This window comes from Lissotriton helveticus, chromosome 3_1 (genome assembly GCF_964261635.1).
Source record: "Lissotriton helveticus chromosome 3_1, aLisHel1.1, whole genome shotgun sequence".
Taxonomy (NCBI): Eukaryota; Metazoa; Chordata; class Amphibia; order Caudata; family Salamandridae; genus Lissotriton; species Lissotriton helveticus.
In genome coordinates, this window is record NC_136061.1 from 374,693,523 (window position 1) to 374,716,580 (window position 23,058).

The following is a 23,058-nucleotide window of genomic DNA, read 5'->3' on the forward strand; positions in this document are numbered from 1 at the left end:
GGGAGAGAAACACATTTAATTGTTCTGCTGGTGCTGCATGGCAGAAGGAGATGCCAGGAAGGGGATAGCACTCACTGGTACGCAACTGCTTCTTCTTTAACTCCTCCTCCTTTTTCTGATCAGCTGACTCAGAATCAAAGTCGTAGTAGGTGTCCTTTGGTAACTTCCACTCGTTGTTCTTATCCATCAAGTCTGATGTCCTGCAGGTCATGTCCACACTGAATTTCTCAATGTCAATCTTCATAATCCGACAGTGGATAGTCATGCCAACCTAGAGAAGCATAGGCAGCACTTAGAGATAGGAAAACAACACTTATGGAAAAGGAATTCCCCTATATTATAATTTGATCTTTATTTCAGCTCAAACGGCCATAAAAGAACACAATACATAAAAACATTTCAGCAGTAAAACATCAATCATACTTGAAAATTCACATGCAGATCCTAGCCAGTGCATGCAATTAAAAGAAGTTGAATAATAAATGTTTGTCTAATAAAAGGAGTTAAAATACAGATATAAAAAGTTAAAATCTAGCAGCAGGAATGAAAACCCCAATCCATCAAGTGGACAACTTCTGTCTGAGACTTCACATAGACATTAGAAACCTTGAAATAGCATAGAGTGAATTTTGTCTAATGTTGCTTCTTAGGATTCTATACGCTACCCTATAGTTCCTAAGTATAGGATTGCGACAAACTGGTAACATCTACTTTTTCCTATAGCTCTGACAGATTTGGCAGATGAGTACAAAATGCACTGCTCTTTGTACCATCCAGAGACAGAAGGGGAATGTTCTCATGGGGTCATGGTTAACATGATTCAATGCAGCTGAAAAGGAGCGGATGGCAGAATTCATATGCAAAATTTTATGTATAATGAAATTGCAAAGGGGGGTTTCACCCTCAACCAAAAATGGTTCCACGCCGTAGTCGTCTTCAAACTCTAGGAATGAAGCAGCAAGAGAACCAGCCTAGGTGATCTTAAGATGAGATGGTCAGTATAATTACAATAGGCAGCTTTTAATTTGTGCTTTGGCACTGATATTTCAACTACTGGTGAACACCAGAGATTCTCTGCCTCAACCAATACTGACCCATCCTAAGCCAAGGGATATTAATAGCAACAGTCGGTCCCATTACCTCTTCGATAGCCCTATGGACGGATATGATATTGGGGGTTCTCCATAACCTCCGCAACAGATTCAAACCCACTACATCGTTAACACACCTTAGACCTGGAAGGTTGCTTAGGCTCCTTATGAATCGATTTCTACTAGCTCTTGGACCCTGGTATCTAAATGACTCCACAGTACTCCACCTTACAAAGAGGCGCCCAGGGCCTGGCAATTATAAACCACAAGGGTAGGGACGATCGGGTAAAAAGAACTACGCTGGGCCCTCAAAACACCTCCAAAATATTGCTCAAGTTTAAGCCTGTGTAAAGAAGTGGGTTTCTGTTGCAGTAATCCCCCTCCCCCCTTTTGCTAGATGTCTCATGCAATTTGACTTGATGTGCCCTGGGCTACTGCCAATCCGGTGCCCAGGGCCTGTGGTCCTTCCCTAAAACTGTACTAAAGCATAAACCCAATTGGCATCTCTGGCCACCTGTCAGCCCCCGGTAAATGGTACCCTAGGTACCCAGGGCATTGTGACCAGAGAAGACCCTAAGGGCTGCAGCACTTATTGTGCCACCCTTAGGGGCCCTGCACCCTGACACACACACACAGCCTTTGCAGGCTGAGTGTCCTGGTCCAGAACTAAACAGAGAGTCGACATGGCACACATCCCTGTTTGTCATGCCCACAAACACACTGCCCGGGCATACATCAGACACCCCTCTTGCTGGGTGCACTATGACAGTGGGGTGGGCACAGGTGCATGAGCCCTGTGCCCCTACAGTACCCAGGGCCATTTCTGGACACTGTAAGTGCAGTGATGTCATTAAGAGTATACAGTGCTGGGAGGTTGTCATTACGAACTCCACAGCACCATGATGGCTACACTAAAGACTGAGAAGTTTGATATCAAATTTCTCAGCACATTAAACCCACACTGATGCCAGTGTGGGATTTAATGTCCAATGCACTACAGAGGGCAACTTAGAGTTGCATCCCTGAACCTAACCTACAATCCACGTCTGGTCTGAGAGGCTGCCACAGAGGAGACATGTTGCTGGATGCCTGGGTGGAGAGCCGGCACTCTCCTGGGCCTTCAACAATGCACATCCTGGGCGAGGTGCTAAGTCTCCTTCCATAGGAGGGGCAGGGGAAGCTTCAAAGGCATGCTGCCTTTTGTGAGCTTCTCCAGGCCACTTGCTGTACTCAGCAACTGGCCCCCACCAGTTCTGACCCCCACTCTGGCGGGAAACTCGAAGGAAGGAAAGGGGGTGTGCCAGTCTCTGCCAACACCACCCCTCAGGCGGGGGAGGCGAGGTGAAGCACATCTCCGGGCTCTCGCCATCTTGAGAATGGGGAGCCCTGCCCAATCAGAGATAGGCTCCTGCTCCCCTCCCACAGGAGAGGAGCAGGATAGGGGGTGTATTCACCCCAGGACAGGGACCCATTGGTCCCTGCCCTTGCCCTACCAGTAACGCCCCTAAAATTAGTATTTAGGGGCACCCTGAACCTTCCTTCCTCAGATCCCGATTGCAACACTAACAATAAACAAGAAGTCCTGCCGTGCAGTTGCTAACAAGAGGACAATACCAACTAACTTGGCCCCAGAACCCTACAGGCCTGTTGATCCTTGAGAACCTGCTCCTGTAAAACCCGGGCGTCTCCTGCGGACAGCAACCTCGATAACCTCGAAGAACCTGCCGGCCTTGAACCTCTAAAAAGACTGGGACTTCCACGAACAGTGGTTCTGCTCATACAGCAATACCCTTGGTGCCAGCCAGGAACCGCAAATCCAGCCCACTCTGCACCCGCCGAGCCCGGCCTGTGCTCGAGTGAACAAAGACCACGAGGACGTCCCCCCGGCGACTGTGACCCGGAGTCCAGTACCCAAAGACCCTCTTCGATGAACGAGACAACGCCTGCAGCCTCAGAACCAGGGACCCCTCCAACCGCGACCAGCTGAGGGTAAGATTTCCCGACACCAAAAGACACCCCTGCACCCGGCGCCCTGCGCCCTCCTGTGCCTTCCTTTGGGGTACCGACCTCTTCTCCAAGATCCCAACTTACCTCTCGAAGTAGTGGTCGCACATGAAGAATCTCCGTCCCAGAGTCTGCAGCCTTTGTTCACTTTTTAACTCTCCCATTGATTAACATTGAGAGCCCGACAGCTCAAAAGCACCCTGCGCCCAGCCGCCCGAGTGCCGGTGGAAGTGCAGCAACTACTCTACTTTACTTCCCCACTTTCCCTGTGTAAGTGACCAGGAGCTCAGCTCCCACAGCCACGTGGCCTGCTTGCTTGCAGCCACCAACCGAAGGTCCCCTACCCTCCCATAGGATTGCATTGGGCCCACTCTCTCTGCACCCGGCTGCCCCTGTGCCGCTGAGGGTGCAACAGTTGTACCTTTCCAACCCTGGGAGACCCCTGAGTCTATGCCCAGAACCTTAACTCTACCAGTCGAGTACTTACCTAAAAGCCGATCACTCATTTTGCTTACATAGGTTAACATTGACTGGTTTCACTTGGAAATTCTTCCAAGTGTAGAGTTTTGGAACTTTAAAATATTCATCTAAAATCAGCCGAATAACGAATTCCGATTTACTCACCTGTTATCAGGAGAGAAGCCAGTGCTGTACCTTTCAGCCCAGCACTGAACCGAAAGCACAAGTTACTACTTGTGTAACGATATATCTGTAAGAGACATTAGTTAGTATTAGATTCCTTACCTTAGAATATCCCCAGGCGTCAGACTGGATCCGGAAATTTTTGCGTAGCAGTACCCTTGCGCGTCGGTAGGCGTCGCCTGCGGCTCCGCGTCCGGTGTCGGCGTCGTGGGCGCCATGATGACGTCGTCGGAGTACTTAGACGCCGCCTCCGCGTGCTGACGTCAGTTCTTAGACACAGCTTTTCCGCGCCAGAAACGCAGTGCCATGTTAAAAAACCAACACTGGTGCCATTGAAACTAGGGCCCTGAAAGGGGACAACCCTAACCCTAGATATTGGTTCGCAGAACGGGGAGGATGGGTGGGTCGGTAAGGAATCTAATACTAACTAATGCCTCTTACAGATATATCGTTACACAAGTAGTAACTTGTGCATCTGAAAGAGACACGTTAGTATTAGATTCCTTACCTTAGAATAGATACCCCAGCAATACCAACCCCGGTGGTGGGTCTGCGAACCAATAATCACACCAGAAAGTCCTGGAGGACGGAACGGCCAAAGAAGCCATCCCTCCGGACTTGACTGTCCAGGCAGTAGTGTCCTGCAAACGTGTGCAGCGATGCCCACGTAGCTGCCTGACAGATATCCTGTAAGGGCACACCCCGGCCCAGGGCAGTTGTTGTTGCCGTGGCTCGGGTGGAATGAGCCCGTAATCCAACAGTGGGCTCCTTTCTAGCCAAGGAGTAGCATGCCTGGATACACAAGATGATCCACCGGGAGATGGTCCTCTTGTGCACCGCTTTCCCCTTCTTAGCGCCCACGTAACCAACAAAGAGTTGGCCATCCACCCGGAACTGGCGTGTGCGATCCAAATAGAATGAGAGCGCACGTTTTGGGTCCAGACGGTGGAGCCGCTCTTCCTCTTTAGAGGGATGCGGTGGCGGGAAGAAGGTGGGCAAGGTGATGGACTGCCCGATGTGGAAGGCCGTGACAACCTTGGGCAGGAAAGATGGTTTGGTACGCAGCACCACTTTGTCCGGATGGACAGAAAGGAAAGGTGGAGTACAAGAAAGGGCCTGGAGCTCACTCACTCTCCTGGCAGAGGTGATGGCAACCAGGAAAGCAGTCTTCAAGGTCAGAAGGCGAAGAGGACAGTTGTGAAGTGGCTCAAAGGGAGCGCACATCAGAAACGTAAGAACCAGGTCCAAGTCCCACTGAGGCATCACAAACGGAACACGAGGAAACGTGTGAGTGATGCCCTTTAGAAATCTATTTACAATAGGGGACTCGAACAAAGAAGGTTGATCAGGCAGCCTCAGAAAGGCCGAAAGGGCAGAAATGTAGCCCTTGATAGTGCCCAGAGCAGAGCCCTGCTGGGCAAGAGAAAGAAGGAAGAGAAGAACCTCAGAAAGAGGGGCAGCAAGAGTATCCACAGCCTTTGCTGTGCATCATGAAACAAATCTGTTCCACCTGCAGGCGTATACCGACTTTGTGGAGGGACGCCTGGCTGCCAGAATGACGTTACAGACTTCAGGAGGCAAGTCAAATTGCCTCAACTGTCGCCGCTCAATCTCCAAGCATGGAGGTGGAGACTGGACAGGTTCGGGTGGAGGACCGTCCCCTGCTGCTGCGACAGAAGGTCCTCCTGAAGAGGCAGACGAATCGGGAGATCGACTGACATACTGAGTAGCTCTGGATACCAGTACCTTCGAGCCCAGTCCGGAGCCACAAGGATGACTTGGGCCCGGTCGCGCTTGATCTTCTTCAGCACTCTGGGCAGAAGTGGTATAGGCGGAAAGGCGTACAGTAGACCGCAACTCCACTCGCGACAAAAAGCGTCTCCGAGCGAGTGCCGCCTTGGAAATTCCAACGCGCAGAACTGATGACATTGCGCGTTCTCGTCGGTGGCGAATAGATCTAACCAAGGCTCTCCCCATCGCTGAAAGAGGCCTTGCGTCACGTCCGAGTTCAGACGCCATTCATGATCCATCATGTACCGACGGCTGAGCTCGTCCGCCCTGGCGTTCAGAGAACCTGCCAGGTGTTGAGCCAATAGGGTCACGCCCTGGCGTTCCAGCCATTGCCAGAGGCGCAGGGCCTCCTGGCAGAGGGTCCACGACCCCACCCCGCCCTGTTTGTTGCAGTACTACATGGCGGTGGTGTTGTCCGTGAACACCTACACTACTCTCCCCCTGACAGAGGGGAGGAATGCCTTCAGCGCTAGACGAATCGCCCGTAACTCCAACAGGTTGATGTGGAGCCGGGCCTCCGCCGGAGACCAGAGGCCTCTGATCTCCGCCTCTCCCATGTGGCCTCCCCAGCCCTGGAGGGACGCATCCGTCACAACTACGTGCTCCGGTTGGGGAAGGGAGAGGGATCTGCCGCTGATCCAATCGCGGTCCGCGAGCCACCACTGCAGCTGTCTCGCAGTGCCCTCCAAGATCAGGACGTGGTCGGATAGGTTGCCCTGATGCTGGGCCCACTGAAACTTCAGGTCCCACTGCAGAGCCCGCATCCGCCACCTGGCGTGATGCACCAGCAGGATGTAGGAGGCCATCAGCCCCACAAGCCGCAGCGTCAACCTGACCGAGACCCGGGATAACGGCTGAAAGATGGGAATCAGAGCCTGAATATCCCGGACCCGCTGCTCGGGTGGATAAACCCGAAACTGCGCCGAGTCGAGAACCGCTCCGATGAAGAGGAGCTTCTGAGAGGGGCACAGGTGTGACTTCGGCACATTGATTGAGAACCCCAGCCGATGCAGGAGATCTGCCGTAGTCTGGAGGTGGCTGACGACTGTCTGGGGCGAGCCCGCCTTCAACAACCAGTCGTCGAGGTAGGGGAAGACTGAAACCCCCAACCGGCGCAGATGAGCTGCGACCACCGCCATCACTTTCGTGAACACCCGTGGGGCGCTGGTAAGGCCGAATGGGAGCACGATAAACTGAAAGTGCTCGTGGCCTACCGTGAACCGCAGGTAACGCCGATGGGCCGGCAGGACGGGGATGTGAAAATACGCATCCTGCAAGTCCAACGCTACCATCCAGTCTTGTGGGTCTAGAGCAGCCAAGACCTGAGCCAAAGTCAACATCTTGAACTTCTCCTTCCGGAGGAAGCCGTTGACGTTCCGTAGGTCCAAGATAGGACGTAGGCCCCCTTTGTCCTTCTTGGGCACCAGAAAGTAGTGGGAGTAGCAACCACACCCTACTTCTGGCCCAGGAACGCGCTCGATGGCCCCCTTGGCCAAGAGGGCCGTAACTTCCTCCTGCAGAAGTGTCAAGTGGTCCCCCGACACACGGTGGTTCTGCGGTGGCATGGCTGGAGGAGTGGACTCGAAGGGGAGGGAGTAGCCCCTTCGGACGATCTGCAGCACCCACCTGTCCCAAGTGACGGTGCGCCAGTGGAGGTGGTGATGGCGAACCCTGCCCCCCACTGGCGTCACATGGGCCTGAAAGCATGGACTAGGAGGGTTTTGAGGCGGACGCTGCGGGGGAAGGTGTGGACTGACCTCGCCGTTGTCCCCGACCGCCGGGACGGCGGTTTCCACGGCCGCCACCGCGTTGGGTATTACCCTGCGGAGCGTGGCTGGCAGCACGTGTGGGCACACCCCTTCCGTGGCCACGAAAGGAATGATAAGCAGCCGATTGCTGGCGCGGGGCCGAGAGGCCCAAGGACTTGGCCATAGCCCTGGAGTCCTTAAAGCGCTCAAGCGCATGGTCTGCTTTGTCGCCAAAGAGGCGACGGCCATCGAACGGCATGTCCATCAATGTGTTCTGGACATCTGCCGAAAAGTTGGCGGACCTCAGCCAGGCGTGGCGACTGACCGCCACCGTCGTTGCCATCGCTCTACCTAGCGAGTCGGTGGTATCCAGCCCACACCGGATGGAATATTTGGCTGCATCCCGGCCCTCCACAAGGGCTTGGCCGAGTTTGGCCCGTACCTCCAACGGACACTCTGGCAGCACTTCCGTGACCGTATCCCACAGAGAGTGGGTGTAACGGCCCAAGAGGCATGCGGTGTTGGAAGACCGCAGACCCAGACTAAGGGATGAGAAGATCTTTTTACCATACTGCTCATACCTCTTGGATTCCCTGTCCGGCGGGGCCGACGGGAACCTGGTCTGGGAATTGGAGGCCTGGATGACCAGGCTCTCGGGGGTGGGGTGGGTGGACAGGAAACATGGGTCGCCCGGGGCTGGGCGGTGGCGTCTGGCCACGTTCCTATCTACGGGCGAACCCGTAGCGGGCTTGGACCAAGTGCCCAGAAGAACGTCGGTCAAGGCCTCATTAAAGGGCAGCAGAGGCTCGGCCGAGCTTGACTGTGGTTTAAGGACCTCAGTGAGGAGATTAGTCCTCACGGCCGCGACGGGGAGCTCAAGGCCCAAGGCCTTGGCAGCCCTCATCAGCACCACGCTGTAGGTTGCCCCCTCCTCCGAAGCCACGGTAGGAGGGAAGACAAAATCAGTGTCTGGAGAGGTGTCCAGGCCACTGGCCTCCCCAAGGTCTCCTGCCCAGTCCTCATGAGACTGACACTCTCTGGTCAGAGGGTCCTCAGACCCCTCCCAGTCCTCTTCATCACCCATCTCCTGAAACTCAGGGTTCTCAACCAATGGGGCCTGTTCATAGAAGTGAAACTCCCCAAACGACGTCTGGAGTGGTGCCCATCGGGGCCGTACCAGCGCCTGAAAAGGAACGAAGGTGGAACCGGGGACGGCGCCGCCCGAGGACGGCGCCGGAGGCGACACCTGAGGGTCCGACGCCGGGGAGGTCGTAAGGTCCACCGGCGACGAACCAGAACCCGAAGGAGGTCCAGCGGCGTGCGCCGGAACAACTGAACCCCTCGGCGCCGGGCCAGAAGGCGTCGGCGGCGTCGGGGCCGCAGCACCCGACGGTGTCGGGACGGACCCCGACCCGCTAGGGGTCCCAGATGGGTCCGCTGGGCCCGAAGGCGCCGCGGAGCCCGTCGGAAGAGAGGCCGCTCATGGCCATTAGAAAGCGCTCGACCTCCTCCGGCGTCGCGTTGAGCCCAGGGACCAGAGGGTGTGGGGCTGAACGCGGCGCCCGCGACTCTGACAGAGCTGCGTTGGTGGTGTCACCCGAACCCCCGGCCGCATCGCGCGAGCGTCGGGGGGAGTCCGAAGAGCGATGACGCCGCTTGGACTTCGTGTGCTTCTTACCTGACGACGACTTCGACCCGGAGGAGTGCGGCCTACTCTCGGAGCTGTGGTGGCTCCGAGCCCGCGACCTGTCCCTCGACCTCCCATGGGACCGAGACATCTCGCGTCGCGGGACCGACTGCCGGAGTTCGAGTCGCCTGCGGGACCGCTCCCGCCTGGCTTTCGAAGAGAGGGCCCGGCAGTCAGAGAAGGCCTTGTCGTCGTGATCGACGCCTAGACAAGTTAGGCATAGGTGGTGAGGATCCGTGACCGACATCAGGCGGTCGCAATCCTCGCAGTGCTTAAAGCCGGGCATCCCTACGGCACCGATCGGAGTCGAACGACTTCGAGAAATTATCAAAATCGATCAAAAAAGGTTAGTCAAAATTGACTAGGGTTACTGCTTTTTCCAGATCTGCGCTTGCTGGCGCGGAAAAAAGAATAACTGACGTCAGCACGCGGAGGCGGCGTTCTAAGTACTCCGACGACGTCATCACGGCGCCCACGACGCCGACGACGGACGCGGAGCCGCAGACGACGCCTACCGACGCGCAAGGGTACTGCTACGCAAACATTTCCGGATCCAGTCTGACGCCTGGGGATATTCTAAGGTAGAATCTAATACTAACGTGTCTCTTTCAGATAAGTAATTTTAACTGTACTTACCAGTAACTTGAATTTCCTCCCATAGGATAACATTGCTTGGTTTTTACTGAAAACTTTTTAAGTGTCAACTTTGAAAATACAATTATATTCTTTAAAAATCACTACTGTAACATAAACGCATTTACCCTATTGCTTATAGGAAATGTCCCGGGCCTGAATCTAGGATCCAGTCCTGGGGACAGAAAAGTAATCTATAAAGTAATCAATTGTATTTAACTAGAAAAACCCATTGAACTCAATGTTATATTGTATTTGAAATTGTGTTGCCTATTGCAACCACTGTAGCTATTGTACTTACAAATGCTATTGCCTATTGCAAAATAATTATCTAAAGTCACTCATTTGAGAAAAGTATATTTTGAAACCTTGTTGGTTCTAAAATAAAACTATATCTTTTGATACAAAACAATTGGTCTAGAGTTCAGTTCTTGAGTGTGAGAGACCATTTGCTGACTGAGTGTGTACAACAAATGCTTTACACTGTCCTCTGATACTGCCTTACTGCTCGACCAAGTTACCACTTTAGAGAGTAAGGTTATATCTAACTTTAGCCTCTGCCAAAGCATTGGGGACTGTGGACTCTGTGCCCACTGTACCTTATTTTGGTCCAGTATATACAGAGCCACTTTCTTACAGCCTGCACTTCTGGACATGAGGTGAGCAGTCAAAATGTTCTGTGAGGGTAACCCCCAAGTAATCAAACACCCGAATGCACTCTAAGCTTTTGCTATTGAGGGTAGAATTTGGGCAAGAACTTAGGCAGGGGCGAGGAGTTGGCCTAACGGCTAGGGTGGTCGACCTCGAATCTGGGGCACAGGGTTCGAGTCTCGGCAATGACGCTAAACATCCTGTGATTCTGGTAAAATCACCTAATCTCCCCGTGCCTACCAAAAATGAATGTGTCCTCATGTACTGAAACTGGTGCTACGTAAAGCGCTCTGATACCCGATTCAGGTCAAGTTCGCGCTATATAAAACTCTGTAAAAAAAACAAATACTGCATAATAGGTCTTGTAGAGATTAATCTCCAGGCACGCTGCCTGCAGAAGACCCGAAAACAATCCAGAAGCTCTTGAAGGCCCAACGGAGACTTGGACAGCAAAAGGGTATCATCCGCTAACAGGAGGGTCCTGGCAAGAGACGGAGCATCACCCCAACATTTCTCTAACTGGGATACTAAATCATTGATGAAAGGAGAAAAAGGGTTGAACCTAACACACACCCTTGTCTCCCACCCGGATTAGCAGGAATCTGGCCATTTAGCTCACTCTGGGTCCCACATTTAACCTGAGCATAATTCTTAGTATGTAATATAATTATAACTTTTAAGAGGTAGGAAGGGACCACCATTTCCAGCAACACCCTCCATAAGGACTCTAGAGACGAGGTCAAAAGCAGATCGATAATCCACTAAAATTACATAAAGTCTGCCAACCCTCAGAAAGCCTACTTCCAATACAACTGCAGGCAAAATAACTGGTCAATTGTTCCAAAACCATCTCTAAAACCAGCTTGCAGTGGGGTCAAAACATCTGTCAGCCACTTGCTCGGTCTATTTCAAATGCACAAGTTACTACTTGTGTAACAATATATCTGTAAGAGATATTAGTTAGTGATAGATTCCTTACCATACAATATCCCCAGGCGTCAGACTGGATCCGGAAAGTTTTAGTCAGCAGTACCCCTGCGCGTCAGAAGATGGCCTCGTGCGGCTCCGCGGCCGTCGCTTGCGTCGTATGCGCCAAGATAACATCACAGAGACGACTTAGGCGCCACCCATGCACGCTGACGTCAGTTCTGTACACGACTTTCCGCGCCAGGAATGCAGAGCCTTGCACGAAACTGAACACTGGTGCCATGAAACTAGGGCCCTGAAAGGGATGACCTTAATCCTAGAAATCAGTTCGCAGAACGGGGAGGATGGGTGGGGCGGTAAGGAATTATCACTATCTAATGTCTCTTACAGATATATCATTACACAAGTAGTAATTTGTGCATCCGAAAGAGACACGTTAGTGATAGATTCCTTACCTTAGAATAGATACCCCAGCAATACCAACCCCGGTAGTGGGTCTGCAAACAAGATTACACCAGAAATTCACGGAGTACAGAACAGCCAAAGAAGCAGTCTCTCCGGACTTGACTGTCAAGGCAGAAATGCTTGGTAAACGCGTGCAGCGTGGCCCACGTAGGTGCCTGACAAATGCCTACAAGGGAACACCGCATCCCAAGGCAGTAGGTCCTGCCGTTGCCCTGGTAGAATAGGCATGCAGTTCCACAAGAGGCTCCTTCTTAGTCAACGAGTAACATGCTTTGATGCACAGCACGACCCACCGAGAGATGAGCCGTTTGTGCACGGTCCGACCTTTTTTGGCACCCAAGTAGCCAACTAAGAGCTGGTCATCCACCCGGAACTGTTGTGTGCGCTTTAGATAGAACAAGTGAAAAAACAGAATACCTCGGACACCATAAATCAAATCACTTTTTTTCCCATGAGGATTTTTTAATTATCCCTGGGTTATAGTCATATATATATATATATTTCTTGTACACTTGTTTTACAAAACATGAAATCCCGTGACGAGACAAGCTGGAGCAAAACCTACTTGCCTTCTTTTTATACATCAAAATTATAAGTGTTGTGATCAAAAACATATATAATACATTAGAGTCCCAATCCGGAGCAAAATTGTCTGGAAACCCGCGCAAGGGCAGAGGTGGGATGAACGAGACCCATTGCGGTGCCGGGAACGAAGTTGCCGGAGGAGGACCCTGCGGCACCAGGGCCGGAGCCGCTGGCAAGCAAGGGCCCTCAGCTAGAACCGCGGGGCCCGAAGGCGAGCCGGCAGGAGCCCAAGGCCCGAAAAAGTGGTCCATGGCAGCAAGAAATTCTTGCACCTAGGCCGGAGTTGCAGACGGACCCTGATGAGGTGCGTAGGCTGCGGGACTCACAAGTTCCAAAGGAGCCACGGGGGAAGTACCCCTGGCCCCCTCGTCCGCGCCCAGAAAACCAACGTCTGAGAGCACAAAAGCTTCTTCGACTTTTTCTTAGGACGTCTCTTACCCGATTCAGAGTGTGAAGACTTTCTCCTTCTTGGGGATCAGAAAGTAGTGGTAATAACAACCACAACCTACTTCTGGCCCAGGAACGCGCTTGATGGCCCCCTTGGCCAAGATGGGCCGTGACTTCCTGTTGGAGAAGCGCAAAGTGATTCCCCGACAAGCGGTGGAACTGAGGTGGCATGGCTGGGGGGGGGGCAGACTCGAAAAGGAGGGAGTAGCCCCTTCGGACGATTTGCAGCACCCACCTGTCCAAAGTGACAGAATGCCAGTGGGGAAGGTGATGTTGAATCCTGACGCCCACTGGTGTGGGGTGCACCCCAAAGCTCGGACTAGGAAGGCTTTGAGGCGGATGCTGCAGGAGCGGAGGTGGACTGACCCGCACGCTGGCCCCCCCTGTGCCGCCACGGCGGCTACCACGCCTGCGGCCGCGTTGAGGTTGGTTCTGCGCAAGCTTCTAGCTGAACGAACATGGGGACCCCTTCCGTGGCAATGAAAGGAACGAAAGGCAGATGTGGCAGGATGTGTGGTAGAGAGACCCAAGGACTTGGCTGTAGCCTGAGAGTCCTTAAAACGCTCCAGTGCACTGTCTGCCTTATCGCCAAACAGGCGATTACCATCAAAGGGCATGTCCATGGGGGAACTCTGAACATCCCCTGAAAACCCTGTGAACCGCAGCCAGGCATGGCGACGTAGGGCCACTGTCGTGGAGATCGCCCTCCCCAGAGAGTCGGCAATGTCCAGCCCACACCAGATGGCAAACTTTGCAGCGTCTTTCCCGTCCGTAACAGCTTGGGAAGTACAGACCGAACCTCCTCCAGGCACTGGGGCAGTGTCTGCGCCACCATGTCCCACAGAGTGTGAGTAGCGGCCCGAAGGCATGCGGTGTTGACTGACCGCAGCCCCAAACTGGCAGAGGAAAACAATTTTTTGCCAAACTTCTCCAGCTTCTTTGATTCCTTATCCGGCGGGGCGGTAGGGAATGCGATTTGGGAAGTGGAGGCCTGGATGACCTGGCTAATGGAGTAATGGTCGCGCTCCAGACAGTAGAGACAGACACCATGGACGCTGGCCACCGACATTGTACGGCGACCGGCCGGCAGGATTTAAACCCAGGTATCCCTACACGGCACCAGGAGTCAAAGACTTAAAAGAAGTAGAGACAAAAGTCTCAAAAAAGTTAGTCCAAAAGTTTCTAGGGTACGTGCTCTAACAGAATCTGCTCTTGCTAGCGCGGAAAAAGAAAGAACTGACGTCAGCGCGCACGATTGACGCCCAAGTAGTCTCCGTGATGTCATCTTGGGGCATACGATACCAGCGACGGCCATGGAGCCGCACAACGCCACCTTCCGGCACGCAGGGGTACTGCTGACGAAAAACTTTCCGGATCCAATCTGACTCCTGGGTATCTTCTAAGGTAAGGAATCTATCACTAACGTGTCTCTTTAAGATTATATGGCTAAACACTTTTTTGTGCGCTATCAATGAGACTAATTGGCCCTTAATTGGCATGGGAGGACCTGCAGCCCTTCATGATGATAGGAATAATCTCTGCCCCAGCCCACGTTGGGGGCATGGATGCACTAGACAATAAAGCATTAAAAGCTGGATAAAGTAGGGGCTCCATATATCATTATACAACTTAAACAAATCATCAGCCACTTTATACAGCCCTGGTGCCTTGTTGGGTGCGATCGATTCCAGGGCTTTAGAAACCTCTAGACTAGATATATGAGCTGCCTGTTGTATAATTTCCTTATGTAAAACACTTGAATTAGTCAACCAGGATGGAGCGGAGATAAAACCAATTTATTTAAGCAAGCAGAGATTATTTAGAGGAAAAATGATTGCAGATACATCAGACAACTTGTGAAGAGGTGATAGAAGCTCGGACAGCATTCAGAGAGGTAACAGGGCACAAATCTGAGGAAAGTAGTTATCACAAAGAAAAACCTATCAATAAGGAAAGTAAGAAACTAGAAAAAATGGAGAGTGACAGAGATGCAAGCTATACAAAAAACTGCAAGTAACGTATCGTTTCTTACCTGTCGGTGTAGTGCAGCTTGAAGAATTTATTGGATTCACATGCTGTGCATTATTCCGCCATCTGGTTCGGTCCAGAATTGTAGTATTTCTTCTCTTTTTAGGTTTCGCCTGCAATGGCTGCGCATGCGCAGTCTCGCTGGTGAGATCTAATGAAATTGAGGTGCTTTGACTAGCGGGCATTAAGCCCCGCCCCTATTTCCCATTGGCCGGCGTCACCGTTCATGCTCAACGTTGGCCAGCCATTGGGAAAGAGATGTTCATGACGTACACTTTCTCTTTTACAGACGGCCCACTTGGACAGGCCCATCTGATTTACGTTGGTCGCAAAAGGTTTGTTATCTTTATGGGGCCATGTGTTTCAAACACATGGCCCCATAAAGATAACAAACCTCCTAAAAAGAAAAGTCTACATCAGTGCCATGATGGTGGCGACGGGCCCCCTGACTGCGTTGCTGGATCGGGCTTTGCGGTGCTGTGAACCAGAAACCACTTGAAGGTGAGTGCAAGCATTTTTATTTCTGTTTTGCAATGCCAACACGCCAGACTGCGGTTTTTTGGGGGGGCATTACATTAGTAATACACTGCGGGCACTTGTTTTTTCTTGACTATGGTATAATCGAGGCACCCACGCTTTACTTTTAATGTTATAAGTGAAGCGCGGGTGCCGCGATTATACCAAAGTCAAGAAATAAGTGTTTGTTTCTATATCTTTACTTTTGGTATAATCGCGACACCCGCGCTTTACCCAAAAGTCAAGATATAGAAACAAACACCTATTTCTTGACTTTTGGTATAATTGCAGCGGTTTCTTTTCTTTTTGGGAGGGCGTGTGAGAGAGACTGCTTGACTTGAATCACCTGGAGCACGGAGAGAGACCCTGAGGAGCGACGGGAGGGAAGGGGGGACGAGTTGAGGACCCCTGTCGCAGGAGGGGGCCGGGGCACAGCCTGGACAGATGAGGTGAGTGCAGACCTCCCTTGCCCCGGCTACTACTGTGAAACATGGATGTTTGCAGGCACTCGTCTGTCATCCCCCGGATAGCAGGCAGGATACGCTCTGCTGTGTTGTCGTCCCTTCGGTGCAGAGCAGGGAGTGCACAAAGTTTACCAAACTTATTGCGCGGTTCTGGGGGACCCCCAGAGGGTGCTGGAAAAGGTGAGTTGGGGAATTTGGGGACTGAATGGAGCGGCCGCGTGTGCAGGGCGCTGTGCATGGCAGGGTGTGACAGGCTCCAGGCGCAGCTTCTGCAAGCAGACGGAAAATGCTACTAACCAGTATGCATCTGTTCTTGGCATGTAGAGCTGCAGATTAACACACTGTGCATAGATGGCCACCTAGTGTTGGGCCCAGATGTTTGCAGTTTGTTTTTGTTGTAGAAAAGTCTTTGGAAGTCACGGGACAGGTGACTCCTCCTTTGGATCATACTGCACATGGGCGTCGGCTCCATCCCCTGAGGTTCTGTGCACAGATCATCCATGGATTGTTCTGGGTGATTTTAAGGCTGACAAGACACGCGAGTTTGGTTGGTTGAAATGAGATGTGCTTTTACGTAACTCCTTTGGAAAGAAATGTCCAAGCGTTTTTCATGTTTGTGTATTTGGTTCTATCATGAATTGTTCTTGCTGGTTCTGTGTGTCTGAAAGTTGTATTTGGCAGCAGATATCCACTAATTGGTGATCTACTGTCAAAAAGGAGGGTAAGGATTTTAAACCTGACACGGTGTTATGCGTCACCGCTCATTTATATATGCTATTGTTTTGTCTATGCTTTTTGTGCTTGATGTACAGCAAGTATATCTGATGGCTTGACATGTCCGTTTTGTGCGTTTTATTTTGCATGTTTTTTGTTTTATGTTGCTGCTTATGATACTATTACAAGTTTACCCGTGTTGTGAAGGGATATACATGACGATGTGTATCCTGCAAAAAGTTGGGTAGATTTGCTTTGACACTAAATTTCACAGAAAGACAGACAACACTTCATCAGTGTATGTCAAATTTGGCTTTAATGATATTTGAAGGAAAATAAAAAAGAGATATACAGAATCAAAGTGTGTCACATGCTGTTAGTCACATACTGCCCCTCCCCTTAAGGAACAGGCAGCCCTAAATGTATGTATCCTGAATTGGACGTAAGGATAAATTATAGATCTGAGACTTTTGTGCATGGTGACCTAATTTTTATATTACTTTAGTCAGTTTTGTTCTGCTTCCTGAATAGTGTATGGCCTTGTACCATAAAGGAAACAAGGTTTAATTTTTTTCCCTGAAAAAGGAACTGGAACATTAGCTGAGATTACCGTATATGGTGTAGCGGCCAGCGGTAGAGCTAACATTCACTCAAGTAATTTCTTGTTCTTCCTATAAATTTTTTCTTTCGTCACTTCTCCCCTGATTGATGTTGCATCGTGCCTAGTAATTGGGGATTTTAGCTGTGTCCTAGTCCCATTTTCCTTTTTCCATATTCCTTTCACCAGTTAGCCTTCTTTTATTATTATTATTGTATTAGGTTCACACTTCCAGATTACAGTAATGTACCAGAAACCCCTATATTATGTATAATTCCCTTTTGTATGACCAGACTGGTTTTTAAGAATTTTCTTTAGGCCTACTTCATGTCCCTGATAATCTGGATTATGCGATTTTTCTTTTGAGATGTTCTAGATAAGGAATTTAGGAACACCTAGACTTAATCATTGAGAGAAAAAATGTGTTTACCCCATTAGACGATGTCACTATGTGTGAGGACATCCATTTAGATAAAATTCTCATATAGTTATCTACCCTTAGATGGTAGAGGATATGCTCTCACACGGAAACCCAATTGAAGAAATTAGAGGCACTATTTTGCTTATTGCCTTTGTCTTTGTACTCTATGAGAATGACAGTGTTCTTTGTACTCTATGAGAATGACAGTGTGTTCTAGACCAGAATTGTCTCATGGCGTATGGCCACTCCCTCGCAGATTGCAGGCCACCTGCTGGCAATACTCTTGTTAAAAACAAACTGTTTTTGTACTAAATTGAAGGAAAATAACAAATGTGTCCCATTTCCTATGTCACTAGGTTCTGCGGGATTAAGTCATAATAACCTGCGGACCTTTGATGAAAAGCTAATTCCCATCAGTGACAGTCCCCAGCACCCAGACAGTGATCGCCAGCGTGTCATCAGTGATATCTCCAACGTATTGTACTTGCTTCATCGGAAGGCGTTGAACACCAGAAAAGAAGGAGGAGCTGGGTTTGCCACAGAACCAGAGTTTCAGTGCAAAAGAGCGAAAGAGAAGGATTCCAGTTATTTTAAGTTTTTAGTTTTTCACCTGTCATGTGCTGGTAACCTCTGACAGTAGGCAGTCCATTGAGCCCCTTCGCCTGAGTTTTGGCCACACACACCTTTTCTTTGCTCCAATGGAAAGGCAGTGCACCAGAGGATCCAGGATTGGAAAAAGGCACTATATTGTGGTACCTATGATTAAATGGGAGAGCAGCCCGAGCATCCTCTGACACTGAAAAGCGAGTGTTGGAGTATGAAAGTGTTGCGGAGTATGAAAGCCTGTTGCTCTTTCCTGATTAATAGTACTTGGGTCTGCATGAGATGATCTGTGCCCATGATCAATGGAGAGCACACTATCTGTAGTGCCTGCCGCAGAGGAGAGATATTGGTGCACTGCCTTGAGACATTGAGACTTTCAAATAAGCTGCGAGTGTTTGCCAGGAGGGCACTCCAACGGATACTGAGAAGGACCATTTTCATGAAAGACCTGAATGAAGAGGCCCATGCGGAAGAAAACAACAGAAAAGGATATGATGAACAATAGAAGCCTGCCGGAGAGGCTTCGACGGACTCTGGGTATTTCCCGTGCGATTGCATAAAATGGGTGTTAGGAGACTAATTTTTGCTGTTTTGCTGGCATTGTTTTAAAGTAGTATTCTGTTAGTAAAAGCAGAATAAAGTCCATTCTCTGTGGAAGAGTATCCTTTTTCATCTGAGAGCATTAATAAGGATCACCACTGTTTCACCTGAACATATAATAAGTTACTGAAATGCATAGGAGCCATAAAAAATGTTACTAGATAATTTTAGGATTTGCTTTCTGCTTAGAGTTGTGAAAAATGATAATTTTATTTGTAATAGTGGTCATTATTTTCTCCTGTTGTCCATATGTTCTTAATAACATGTTTTCTAGTATTTTTAAGCATGACGTTGTCTTTTGTGGGTTGGATTGTTTTCACTACCCAATTGACTTCTGCACCTACCTCCCATCCTATGTCTTATGCCACATACTACAGATAGAGGTATTCCCTATTTGGTTCTGTCATTTAGTTACAATGGGTCTGTATGGGCATATCAGACGATGTTTATTTATGCCAACGAAGTCTATCCCTTGCGTTCCATGAAAGATAACTCAAGTAATAATGCCTTAGTGAAGGGAATAACGGACTGTTCACTTACCTGCTGACGCCGCCACAGACCGGAGCATTTCTTTTGGCTGCAGGGGCACCTGGAGACAAGCCGCCACCGCCGAGAGTCATCTGCTTAACAGCCTGCACGCGCCGCCGCTCCGGGACTTCAATTCCCGGCAGCCTACGCGGCGGCGCGCTTCCCAGTGACGCGAGGGCGCCAGGAGGCGCACAAAAGCGCCGCTGACACCCGCTTCGCGGGACGCCCGGACGAAGCCCGGACAAAGGGCGGGCCGTCTGAGGCCGTCCGAGGTTGGCCACGGTTGGGTTGGGCCAGGGACTTTGCCTCTAATTTTTCCATCTCCAACGCATAAGGCAGACCAGGCTCACTAAGCTCCAGGTAATTATTAACCTCACTATTTGTAAGTACTTATTTTTGTCTCAAGTGCATTTCTGTTGCCAAATGCCTGTAAAAAAGCAACCCACAGTCTCTAATACAATGGAGAACTATCTTGTACAAGTCGTGGCAAAAATTAACACTGACAGAAGGACCTCACTGGGACTGGAATCACCTTTACAATCACCACTGGTAGATATCGAGAACGAGGACTCATTTGCCTTGTTAAATAATAGTCTCCTTGGTGGGGCACACGCCTCCCTCCAGGATTCAAATTGCATTCAGCCCAGTGGTATTGTTGCTAACATTGAAGACAATAGTGACATAGATGCACCAACTGTGCTTTCCGTAAATAGCGAGTCTACTATTTCTACCGCTCCCCCCATCCCCGCACCTAGGGTTTCTGGGGGCAAAAGGAAAGCCATACAAAAGAGAGGAGGCCTAAGGTCATCTAAAAACAAAGTCGCCTCGCCACCAAGGAAATCTACCGATGATGACGAAGAGGATTTGACTGGGGAAACTTATGTGACTCTTTCCGACGATTTATTACAAAAACTTTGTTGTCTGATGGATACAAAAATCAAAGGGATGGTAAAACCCCTGATCAGTAAAATCGATAAACTAACTGCTGAGGTAAGCAAACTGGAAGGTCTATTGGGAAAAACTCTGGGGGAGGTGAGAAAACTACCAGAAGTCATTTCAACATGTGTCCAGCCTTTGATGAGTGAAATTCAATCTAACCACTCTAATGGACCGACTCCTGCTGTTGCACAAAATCCCCCGTTGCCCGTATTGGCAAACTCATCTGATAGGCCCCCCGGAGATGCATCATCTGCTTTACCTCATGGGGAACCAAATACCACGAAAGGAGCATCAGAGCTCGTCGTTGAAGCCTCACCATTAGTTCTTGTTCTTGCCAATGTACCCAAATTAGCCCCCGGTGATGCTGAGTCAACTGCGTCATTACTAAACAAATCGTTATCATGGCTAACAAATAACATGGCCATAACACCCTGGGGCAAGGAGCAACTTGCGGAAGAACTGGTGAATGCACGAAGGGTCGAGTGGATTGGGAACATGGCAAAAAAATGTAAGGGGGATTGTGTTGTACTTAACTTCTCTGACCCCGAGGTCCTGCCAAATATTTTACCAAATCTCCACCCGCCTCAGAAAAGATTTACCCCTATTGTCCCTTTGACTTTAGACTTCTTTTATCCCAGGAAAGGTAGAGGTCCTAATTGCAGCACTCTCAGAACAAAATGGAACGTTGTAACCAAGAGGGGCAGCAAGAACTCTGATCTTGCTGAGTGGGGTCTAGGAGTGGAAAATAGATTTGCTGCACTTTCCAACCTAGACGCTTGTGATTGACTACCATGCACTTTTACCACCTTGTTGCAAGTTCCTATGGCTGCAAACTATACAGTGGTTTCGAGTTGTCCTATATTGTTACAAGATGTGACAGATACTATTGTACCTAGAGCTGGTGTAGCTATTGCAAATACTAATGTAACTGGTAATGTTGATCTACTGTTAACAGGGACGGCTCATTGCACTTGTTCTACAGCAGCAAACACAACTGGGAATTTATTGTCTTGGAACATTGCGGGGCTTTGTTCCAAAATGGATTGCGGTATATGGTCTGGTTTTGTCAGCCAATACGATGTCTGCATTTTCCAAGAAACCTGGGCTGTAGATCCTGTATTTGCGCTTGGTTATTTGAATTTTTACCTCCCAGCCACCAAGGGTCCTAAAGGGCGACCTATGGGGGGACTTACGATATGGGTGCGCCAGGCTCTCATGGTTGATGTGAGAAATATTGAGCTTCATCAAAAAGATATCCAGCTCATTCGATTAAAGGGTAACTCATCTACCTCCATGGACATTTATAATATATATGCCAGAGGGGGAAATGCAAGAAAATCTGAGGTCCTTTTGTCCTTGTACAACTTATTAGAAACTCACTCATCAGGGAATAATATATTAATAGCTGGCGATCTAAATCGCACTTTTGAGCCCTTAGACATTGGCGATGTACAACTGGGTATGGAAGAAGACACCTTATGGGATATTCCCGCTCTCACTACAGTTCCAATAACTCGCTGGACTGAGGATATCCTTGGCCTAAACGCTATGTGTCTTGAACATGGGTTAAGGGCCTTGAATGGTCGGACAAAGTCTGACAGAGTACCAGCTATGACTTTCAACAATGGAAGAAATAAGAGCCGTATTGACTACGTAATATGTAGTATGTCCCTATGGCCAAAGGTCATTGATATGGTTGTTTTGGAAAGGCTAGAGAGCGATCATAACCCTTTATGTGTCCTTCATAACTGGTGGAAGTCTGATGCCACCTTAAATACCTGTGCTGAACCTCTCCCGCCACTGACTATACCCACAAATGATATGCGCAGGCTGAGGTGGACCAGTGTTAAAACTGACCCGCTGGCTTTAGAAAAAATAAATATGGCAACTGATAAGGCCACTGTGGCCCTTGAGGGTGTGGTCGGGTTACCCCCTACCCAAAACATGGTTACTCAGGTCCACAGTGACCTTTTCAAAGAAATACAATGCCATTTCTTAAAACCGAATATTAATAAAAAGCCAGGGAATCCTAGGCCAGCCAAATGGTATAACCAAGACTGCAAGGGGGCCAGGGCCCGTTTATGGGTCGCGATTAAAAATAAAAACAAGGAGGTCATCAGGACAGCTAGGACACAATATAAATCTTCCATAGTTAAGGCAAAAAAGATTGGGACGAAGCCCATTGGAATATGTTACAGAGTGCCAGTGACCAAAACCACTCTAGGTTATTTTGGCACATAGTTAAATGGGGTCATGACAGGATTGAAGACGCCACCACAAACAACGTCCCCCAGGATGCCTGGGTTAAATTTTTTAGTGAACAATATGCTTCGAGCGACCTGTCTACGGATAGCGTATGTGAACCCTTTCCCACGTCGGAAGCTGACACCTTTACACAGCACGAAATATTGATGGCACTCAAAACTGTCAATCATGGTCGCGCTCCTGGCATTGACGGTGTACCCGCAGACGTTTTTTTAAACGATACTGCAAGGTGGTCTAAATATATTCATCTGTTAATCAATCACATTGCCAGAGGTGCAGACATTCCTGCAACATGGAGGGGTGCTGTTATCATCCCGATATACAAGAAAGGGGATCGTGCTCTGCCTAGTAATTACCGTCCGATTAGTTTGATCGATACTGTTAAAAAAATAGTTGGTCGTGTAATTGTTAACAGGCTGCTTGATTGGGCTGAGGATAATAACATCTTATCCCCCTTTCAGGCTGGCTTTCGCAGGGCAACCAGCACTGTGGACCAAGTCTTCCGTCTCCAGCTGATCCAGTGGAGGACCGTGGTGCTAGGTGGAGGCAGCCTGTACGCAGCATTTGTTGATCTGCGGGCTGCCTTCGACCTGGTTCCAAGGTCAAAACTGTGGGAAGTTCTTGTGACACTTGGGGTCCCCGGGGAATTGTTGTCCTTAATTATGCGGTTGCACGAGGGCAATTATGCCAAAATTCGCTGGGGCGGGTATG

At 49.7% G+C, this 23,058-nt stretch overlaps 1 protein-coding gene across 1 annotated transcript in view; it reads right to left on the reverse strand.

The window, feature by feature from the left end:
• Positions 1-23,058, reverse strand: part of SUPT6H (SPT6 homolog, histone chaperone and transcription elongation factor) — a 1,180,384-nt gene that overhangs the window by 247,642 nt on the left and 909,684 nt on the right. The window contains exon 29 of the mRNA XM_078680107.1: positions 76-271. Coding sequence (XP_078536233.1) covers positions 76-271 — 196 coding nt within the window. The remainder of the gene's footprint in view (positions 1-75; positions 272-23,058) is intronic.